The sequence below is a fragment of the Monopterus albus genome, unplaced genomic scaffold, assembly GCF_001952655.1.
Source record: "Monopterus albus unplaced genomic scaffold, M_albus_1.0 scaffold356.1, whole genome shotgun sequence".
Taxonomy (NCBI): domain Eukaryota; kingdom Metazoa; phylum Chordata; class Actinopteri; order Synbranchiformes; family Synbranchidae; genus Monopterus; species Monopterus albus.
In genome coordinates this window covers 266,317-276,743 of record NW_018128236.1, presented here as the reverse complement: position 1 = coordinate 276,743, position 10,427 = coordinate 266,317, and the positions used below count along the sequence as shown (strand labels likewise).

At 39.9% G+C, this 10,427-nt stretch overlaps 1 protein-coding gene across 5 annotated transcripts in view; it reads right to left on the bottom strand.

Moving 5' to 3' along the window:
• Positions 1-5,201, bottom strand: part of LOC109975013 (glutamate receptor 2-like) — a 122,479-nt gene extending 117,278 nt beyond the window's left edge. For 2 of the 5 annotated variants that reach the window (XM_020625521.1, XM_020625519.1), the window contains exon 1: positions 4,949-5,201. In XM_020625521.1, the coding sequence (XP_020481177.1) occupies positions 4,949-5,018 (70 nt within the window). In that variant the 5' untranslated portion in view covers positions 5,019-5,201. The remainder of the gene's footprint in view (positions 1-4,948) is intronic. The other 3 variants (XM_020625520.1, XM_020625518.1, XM_020625522.1) reach the window with 2 other exon arrangements.
• Between the last annotated feature and the right edge of the window lie 5,226 nt (positions 5,202-10,427).

The window sequence follows — 10,427 nt, the reverse complement described above, 5'->3', positions numbered from 1 at the left end:
GATGCTGTCCTACCTACAAAGTCCATCATGGTTTTTCCAAATCAGAAACCATGGTTGGACAGTACAGTGTCACGTCTGCTCAAAGCTTGGGACGCTGCCTTCAGATCAGGTGACAGGCTGGCCTATAGCAGGGCCCGGAAAGAACTAAAGAAGGGCATCCGGCTGGCCAAACGCAGGTACAAACGGCACATTGAGGAGCACTTTATGAATAACACACAGAGTATGTGGAGAGGCATCAAAACAATAACAGACTACAGAGGCAACAACCAGCAGGTCAGCCATGACCCCACCGTCCCTGACACTCTGAATAGTTTCTTTGTACGCTTCGATACACCTGGCAGCAGAGGAACTGTACATCTCCCTCAGCTCGAGGAACAGCACCAGCCTTTCGTCCTGCAGCTACACCAGGTGAGCTCTGACCTGAGGAGGATCAACACCAACGAAGCCGCAGGACCAGACAGGGTGTCAGGCCAAGTTTTGAAGCTATGCGCTGACCAACTGGCAGGAGTTTTCTTGGACATTCTATAACCTGTCCTTGCATCTTGCTTCAGTCCCTGTGTGCCTCAAGTCCTCCATCATTGTGCCTGTGCCCAAGAAATCATCTGTCACCTGCCTCAATGATTACCGCCCTGTTGCTCTGACACCAGTAATCATGAAGTGCTTTGAGAGGATCGTCCTAAAGCACATCAAGGACGTCATCCCTGTTGGTCTGGACAGCCATCAGTTCGTCTACATTTGTTTGGCTATAGTATCACACACAGAAATTGAACACCTGATTTACAGGACTCCTGCCTGACTAGAGATGCACCAATCGATCAGCAGAAATTGGATATGGACGGTTATCAGTGTGATTGACCTTGTCTGGTGGCCAGCCAATCAATCTGAGGTTTCCGATTTTGTGGCAATCAGACTTTGAGGTACAACAGTCCACATCTCACACATAAAGGCACAGACCAAAAGTGTAGCGTGTGCAGCACATAGCATATCACGTGCACCTAAAGTGAGGCTCACAATCGTGTCTGTATCGGATGCCTGTTCAATTGTACATTGGTAAAACACAGCAAATACAAACTACACACATTTCAAAAAGAACTGTGTGCTCAGGACTGATGTCACAGACATTCTTCTGTTTCTGTTATCTGTTGCACCTGTTTATATTTGGAGAACTACAACACCACACTTAATTTTTAGTTGGAGGCTTGTAAAAAATGAAAAAAAAAGACTGAGGAAAAGATGGAAAACTTTAGTACAATGTTTTATTGTCATTACAATTTAATCTTTGATTAAAATTACAATAAACCGGAATCAACAAGTCAGGCTTATCAAAATTGGAAATCAGAATTGGCCTCAAAAGTTGCAGTTAATATCCAGCCTGGGCTCTTAGGCAAGGCCCTTAATGCAGTTAGAGAGAGCTTAGATTTTGTTTTTATTTTTTGTTTTTTATGTAATAGGCCATAATAATTTGGCATATGATAGTGATATTAAACGTCTTTGCCTGTACCATGCTCATCCCACACTCTTCTATCGAATTGTATTGTGGTCTAAATTTTACCAAATCATGAATAATTGAAGGATGTTCTTTAGGTTTGACATTGGTTAAACAGTTGTCCAGTAGAGAGAGAAGTGATTTTACATTTCTGTGTTGTTGCATGCTCTTACATTGCTGTCTGTCTGGCAACCTGAAACCAATTTATGTCAGAGAATATGCAGGCCACTGTGTTCTTCACTCAAGGACACACAAAACAGTGGTTTCAGACAGAGTGAGCATGTACAGTACTGTATAGTGCTATCTGTATTGTTTTTTGTATGAATGTTTTTTTAAATAAATAAAAACATGTTTTTGTGTAGGGTCTATCAAGTACAGCGCACAGTAATATCATCACAGTGAATTCAGAAAGCATTCATTTAGTTTTCTACATTTTATGTTTCAAACTCAATTAAATTTATAAAAAAGTTGTTATGCCTGAGACCTGTCAGCAGGTGAAAAGTGTTAGCGAGCCATTAGCTAGCTAGATGACTGGAGAGCTCCCCCTTTCTACCATGGATCCCAAACGAGGTCACAATAATCACTAATCTTAAATAAAGTGAGTGTTATTTCAATATTTCGAGCCCATATCTTTAAAGTTAGCCTAAAGCATCATTTCATATCTGTCAAAGCATGTCCATCAGGCTTCAAGAGTCAAGAATAAAAACTATGAACACATGTGCAGTTTGTGGAATTGATGTATCTTCTGCTCAATGCATTATACCTGGAACCCCATGACGTATTTTTGACAGTCAGTTCAGTTTTAAATTCGTATTCATATTGAGGAAAGCAAAAACCTAGGTTTTCACTTAGTATGAATAACCTTACCTCACTCAAGGAATTGTTCAACTCCAGTAAATGTTTTAACTAGTGTATTGTACCTTGAACTGGGTAAAGCAAACACTTTTTAAAAGTAGCATATTTTTGGAATTCTATTAATTATATAACTAAATTATCACATTAAAGTATATTTGGTTTAATAAGATAAATTGTCCATTATTCAATTACATGAAACATAACAGCAGTGTTAATTTACACATTTAATAAACAGCAAATATGATTAAACTTCCCACCAATGTGTGCCACCATTTCATCAGTGAAGTGATTGCTTGTATATGTGGTGCTGACACTGACCTAGGGGCAGAAAAGTAATTAGGGTAACCTACCTGAGGGTAATTATGTGGTGATTTTCACTCAACATTCAAACCATCAAAGTAAAGCACAGGCCAGTCGCTTGCATAAGCAAATAAAGGGTTTATAACTCCTGAGGTGGGGCCCCATTTCTTGAGACATTCTTATGTTGTATTAGTTATTTTATTTTTTAATTTTAATTATAAAATTATTATAAAATTGCTGCACTCTCTAATGTGTTTTCCCTTTTTTTTTGTTTTATGGACAGCTGACATGTAAGGTATCACACATCAGTAGATTGTGCATAGCTGTCTCACAGAGCCAGCAGAAATCTACTGTGGGGGCTGCAATTGTTTTGGCATAAGTAACCTCCTCATTATGGCTGAGCCAGGTAAATTTGTCCAGCCAAGCCATGTCATAACCACATGTGTTTTTGAAAAATCTGAGAGGATTAATAGAAAGTGACATTAAAATCACATAAACATTGGTTTTACATTAATACACTCTTGACTTAGTAACTGAATTACTTTACGCTTGCCTAGATCCTCTCCAGCACTCTGACTCTGGTCCTCTTCACCACTGCTCCCTCACGCTTCTTGCCGTTGTGTACTTACTTTCAGACCTTTCAGAACTTTCAGACCATCTTGTCAGTACTATAAATTAACAATTCTTAACTGCCTATCAGATGATGTCTGCTCTGTTTCACATGCCTTTTTGATTCTCCTTCTCGCGAACTGACTTTGGGAAGTAACCACTTATTCTAGGAGCCATATCAACAACACCGAAACAAGTACACTGACAGGATGTAATGTTAATTTAGAAAACCACATGAAACTAAAAGTGCTTGAATGCAAAAGAAATATTATTCACCTGTGTGACAGCCACAAAATATCAAGGTGCTACAGGACACATTCTATTCCTGCTCTTGGAGAAAAAAAACAGATGGTCTGTTTAGAAATTCCAGTACTTTTCTTCCTCTTTGGCAGTTTTGGCAGCACTTTTCCCTGTACACTGTGCTGAATAGGATACAGCGTCACCACATCGGTGTAATGCAGCAATTACAGTTACAAATGACATAACTCCACCACATGTAACGCTGGTTACAAAATGTTGTTTTCCATGGAGACACCAACCAAAGTTTTGTCAACAGAAGGAGGCGGTACAAAATTAGATTTTGTTCTATGCAGCAAAAACCCTAAGATCAACTGTTCAGTTTTCCAAAAGATCTACTTTCTGCAGCTGCTATTTCATGATACTTAAAAACCCACATACTGTATATCATGGAAGTCCTTGGTTATGTAAAATCTTCATTTTCACTGAGCTGCTATCTGATGCATCAGCCTTGGCTGCAAGGGATGGAGCCAAGGAGGTGGCCAGGGGGTGCCACTTGCCACCCCCACAATTTGATTGGCTACCCTTGGTGCCAGAGTCAAAATGTGATGCTTGCCAGTATTAATGATTAAAGAATGAAAAACAAAAACAATACAACTAACATTTTTCTGGTGCTTTATAAGTGATATTGAATTTAGTTTTATATCTGGTAAGCAGCATGATTCATTTCTCAGTCTGTGTTGTTGTCGGGTAATTGGCATGATTCACCTTTGTTTGGGGGGGGAGGGGTCGCACTATGTGTGTCTCATTTTTACACAAAACAAACCATTTGTATCGTTCAATTTAATTTAGTTTTTACATTTATTTCAGATGTGCCAGCCCTCCCTGAGTCTGTGCGACCGCCTGGCCACCCCGTCCTCAATTAACTAGATCCACCCCTGCTTGTCTGTACTTTGTATTCAATACTAATAGGCTAATTTTCATATATTTTTTAATATATTTTAATGTAATAAACGTGGCTGAAAATTCAACAAGTCCTGGCAGGGGTCGTTATATATAGACCTACGCTACCTGCAGCTCAAAAAAATACCCTATGTCTGAAATACTGGATCTTAGATGTACCTGCCTTTGGCCGTGTGCAAATTAAAGACAAGCACACGTGTGCAAACGCACGCCACACTGCATGCTAGTGCAATGCACGCTCATATGGGCACATACTCAAATATGATGAAGATGCTGACATAATTAGAACATTGCAGAAGCAGCCGAACAGTCAGGAGGCCTCGCAACTGAGAGCGGCGCAAGGAGGACGGGGTATACGAGACCCCCATTACCAACAGGAAGAAATGAGGAACGGTGAGTGGGAGAGGAAGAAAACACTGAGAACAATTTAGACATACGAATTAATGGGGGCGGTAAAGATCAGAATGGTGGAGTGGATATCAGAAATGAAAATCCTACCGATCTGGACGCCCGGGGATCCGCACAACGCATCGTGCCATAAGAGTGTCACTATAAACAGCAGCCTCATGGTCGTGTTCTGGCTCCTCACGCGACGCCACAGCAGCCTACAGTTGCGGTTCCTACCAAGACATCACCTCCATCACACAAGATGCGAGTTCATGGCGCCATTCCAGCTTCGTTCAGAAGCGTCTCGAGCTCTGCAGATACCGGGCTCTTGAGATGCGCGTGCTTCCGCCGCTGCTGCTGAAGCTGGACTGAGGGCGCGCGCCGAGGGTTGGTTAGGAATATCGACGAAGCACGAAAGAGAACCGAGAGCAGCCGACAGTTAAAGGTGGGCCGTAGTTTATGAGATAACGATGATAGTTCAGTGCGTTAACATAAACGCAAGCATATCTGATGCACACCGAATCAAGAGTATATACAGTACATGCTATATCATTTCTATATAGGCCTAAAGATAACTTGACCTGATATCACACAACAGCCAATAGGCTGCCAGCTACGTCTGCTCTCTAATGTGGCGCAGAGTGACATGATTCCTGCATATCAGAAAAATAAAATGCTAAGTATGCATACACAAACTCTGTATGGTTTACAGTAAGGTGGGCTCCTATAAATTAACACTGACAAATATGGAAATGCCTATATATGCATAGTCTAATAAATCAGCTTTTTATTCAAAACAAATGTTAGGGAAATTCTTAAGCTTTCGACAATGTTTCATGCTTCCCAATGAAACAAATAACAGTTACATTACAACGACATTAAAATACAGGCACAATTTAAAGCTGGATGGATTCATTTCCATTATATCCACCTTACTGCCAATGCTTCTGTTCTTTTCTGGTTGAACATAAGAACATGGAACCTGGATTATGCAGTTGGTTAAAAAACAAATCAGCTGCCTCTTATTTGCTAAAAATGGAAGCTTACTGGATCTTTACTCAGGAGGTATATCTAATAAATCTACATGAACTCAACTGAAAAACTTTCTAGATTTCTAGGTCGAAGACCTGCTTTTTTCAGTTTACTATGACCTGGATGACTGAGAATCTGCACAGATATATAAGCTCAAGGCTTGTTGCATCAGCCATAGCCTTTGCATATTTACTAATGGAAATTTGTTATTGCTACTTTGTATCAACATTGCATATTTGGCATAAATATTTACAAAGATGAATAATCTGATTTTTAATGTACAGGTTATTATTTTATAGAACTAGGAGATATACTTTTCTTTTCACACATATTTCAAATGTGCCACCCTTCTCTGGGTCTGTGCCCAGCTCTGATACTTTGATACTCGCTCTATTTGCCTGTTTGTTTTTAGTTAGTATTTTATCTTCTGAAGTACTTTGGTCAACATGATGTTATTTTTAAACTGCTATACAAATAAATTTGATTTGATTATAAATAAAAACTGAATAAACATTTTTGAAACCCCCCTTTACCTCATCTTCATTTGGAAACAGTGATGTTACACCCTGTTTCGTTGAGGCCAAGGCATAGCATGGAGACAACACTCACCTCCTCATCTCCCAGGCACAACAGAATACAAAGGTTCAGTGAAAACCCAGTGAAAGGGTGTTTTATTTTACAGTGTTGTATGGATGGACAGGGAAAAAGGACACTGAGGAACCTGAACAGCTCATAGCTTTGGACATGGGCTAAAGCCAAAATAACAAACAAAAGAAGGTCCTACCTAAAGAAAGATTTAACATAACCTAACCTAAAATAAAAGGAAAACAAAACACAAATCCCTTGCCTACTAATTTAAACATGACAAAACAAATCAATACCACTGGCTGCCCATTACTACTAAAACTCAGACCATCTAGCACAGCATTCAAAGCCATCTTGTACAAACTACATGGTCATGGCTGGCTGGGAATAAAGTTCTGCCCATCTGTGCACTGGTGCTCTGCATCCTCAGGTTTCATATAGGTTCTTCCTCTTGGGGCTAGCCAATCCTCACGGAACAGACCTCCACCGGGCCATCACCTCCACATCCGCTCACTTGAATTTACATACGTACCTTCTCAAACACACTTAGTAAGAAAGAAATGGAGACAAACAACAAACATCTCCAACACAATACGACCACAGTTGTAACAGTACAAAGATATTCAATTAAAATCAGTTTTAGTTGTATAGCACCAAATCACAACAAAAATCATCTCAGCGCACTATATGTAGTAAGGTCTATACCTTACTATTGTTATTGTTATTATAGAGGAAAACTCAACAAATCAAGCAACAAAGCAAGCACTTGGCGACAGCGGGGAGGAAAAACTCCCTTTAATGGAAGAAATCTCCGACAGACCCCAGCTTGGTGGGCGGCCTTCTGCCTTGACCGGTTGGGGTGAGTGGATAGAGGAGAGAGAAAAGAAAGGTAGGGGAGAAACTCGGATCATCATGGTCCCCCCAGCAGTCCAAGCCTATAGCAGCATAACTAAGGGATGCTCGGGGTCACCTGAGCCAGCCCTAACTATAAGCTTTATCAAAAAGGAAAGTCTTAAGTCTAATCTTAAAGGTATTAAAAGAAGAGATGGTGCAACATGGTGGTAACATGGCCCTGTTCTAGCACTCTTTGAAATGTATTGCTGACATGGATTTTAAAGTGAGTAGATTTTTTTCAAATAACTAAATTTTTCATTTTCAGTATTTGATATGTTGATATTTGATTTATTTGTACTATTGTCAATTACATATGGGTTTTAAAACATGTCCAATTCATTTCACTGAGTTTTATTTACAATTTACACAGAATCTGTATTATCTGGATTGTTATTAATTTGTATTTTGTAACCTTAGGTGACACCTCAGCCTTGCTTCCTGTTGCTGCTTTTACAGGGAATGAGAGGAGCTCTAAGTGATCATTCTGATTCCACCTGCTGATTCTTTATTCATTCTACTAACAATGTCCACATTGTGCTGAGCTGCACCACCAACTGGTAAATGGACTTACTATATAGCACTTTTCTAGACATTGCATGCACATGTTTTCACCCTATTTTGCCCATTCACCCAGCTGCATTCTCAGCCACTCACACACCGGTGGGACAGCCACCAGGAGCAACTTGGAGTGCAGTGTTTTGCTGAAGGGCACTTTGACATGGAATAGAGAAGCTGGAAACCAAACTGCAAACCCTCTGGTTAGGAGGTGACCCACTCTACTTCCTGAGCCACAGCCACCGTGGTTAACAGTAGTCAACATCATTACAATTACTGTATGCACCAAAGGTTTGGCCCCATTTTTCAAACAAAAACTTCCATCAGTACCATTTGACAGATGCTGTAATCACATAACATCAAACACATTCTACACAGGGCCTTACATATATTGTAACTGTGAGTAGTAGTAGTAGAACTAATTGTCAGACCAGGATGTGAAAGTGAACCCCATTCTGTGTCCATCTCTGCACAATGGACCACTGTTAATTTATAACAATTATTTAACATTTTTTCATTTCAAATGCTATAAGGATAATCACCTTTATTGGCCAAGTATGTTACACACAAGGAATTTGTTTCTGGTACAGAACCAATGGCAGCCATCTGCGGTGCCAACCGATGGCTCTGACCATCGGGGGCAACAGGGGGGTTCAGTGTCTTGCCTAACAACACTTTGACATGTGGACTGCAGGCACCGAGATTTGAATCTTGCACCTTCTGGTGTGGAGACGACTGCTCTACCCACCACACTGTCCCCCCTATGCAGAGATCATAAAGTAAACATGCTGTTACATTTAGAAATTTGCTTTAAGCTTTAATAATAGCTTTAATAATCATAAAGATAATAACAACAACCAATAAGATAATAAAGGACATTTAACTTGAAGCTGTAGGAGAAATATTTTCTTTTGACATTCACTTGTTATTTTTACACTATATCAAACACAATCGAGTACTCAAAGTTCATGTTTTCTATTGTCCTCCCTTTTGAGTGTTTTCAAAAAGTAACATATCACACATCAATTCCAGAGGGGGAAAAACCTTTATTGAACTTTCCTGAAAAGAAATCATTTCAGCTAGTTAGCAGTACTGAATTGCAAGGTCTTAAGGCTTTCTTTTCTTTTTTTTTTTTACAACATAGCAATTTATTTCAAGAAGATGCATAGCATAGAGCAGCTAGCTGCCAAGCACAGCTAAGGTAAGGTAGTTAGCTAGAACTGCAGCACGGAGAGCTCATGATCTCTGCATGCTAAATTGTTTTTAAGGAGGTCTAAGCATTTAGTGGTAATTGACTGAGCTGAGCTCTGTAATGCTTTATGGTAAAAGGTATAGATCTGTGCAGAACAAAAACGCATAATATGTATGTAAAACTTTATGAATTGTTACTAGTGAACACCATCTCGTACATGCATTAATACAAAAACCTAGATTATTGAGAGAAATTCCATCGCATCTCTTTTAAATAGGTAAGGATGTTTTGTTTGTGGTAATTTGCAGTTAAACACTAAAAAGCTAAATACTAATACTAAAAACCTAAATATGCCAAAATCTGCCCCATCACAGGAGCAGTGCTTCTTTGACTCAGAGGCAATAGGTTAATGGAAGATTAGTATCTGATATTCAGGAGCAGGACTATGCCTCAAATGCACACGTCTTCCTGGACTGTCTGCATATATACTTCCAGTTCCACACACAAAGCCACTTTTTCTTACTTTCACGTGAAAGCCCATTTTCGTTCGAACATATACTTTAAACTAGTAATGATGTGGTGAAGCTTTGTTTAGGCGTTGAGGCTTCCCAGCCAATAGTTCCACCTACTGTATATCTTGGCCTTCTTGCCTTCCAGCTTTCACTTAGCATCAAAACCAGAGCATTTAATGCTAGTTACTACTGTAAACTAGCATTTACATCATTTACATGGCTAAATCTGTATTATTTTTGGAATTGTTGTTGATTAACCTAAGCTAGGTGGCCAAAATCAGTAACCGTTCCTGAACCTGTCATGAGGCTAGGTACGTGAGCATGTGAATGGTTATAGAGCAAAAAGACAACATTGGGCTCTATTTTCCTGAAACAGGAAAGTAAACTCATGTCTAAACTTCAGGCACAAGACATATGGGCATGTTCAATGATGTTTTGCAATTGTGGTAACCACAGGTGCAGCACAGTTTTGTGCACAGCTAGGCATTACCGGGCACACTGTGGAGGAGAGGCAGAATAGATTATTAGGGGGAGATATGCATTGTGAGCAGGTGGAGTTGGGGCTAGCTTTAGTTCTGTCTAGCCAAACCAACTTCTCTCATCCCCTTTAAACAGCAGGGTGCAAACCTGACTGACTGATGTCACTGGTGTCAGGACATTGAAACATATGAAAGGAAAGATTTGTTTTTTCCCTCTATCTTCTTCTCCTGCCTGTTATGTTCTCCATTCCTATAGCATGATGACAGAGCTACTTATGTAGAAGTACTGCACATAAAAATTCACTCAGTCATCTGGTGATATCATTGACCAGCTTTTGTGT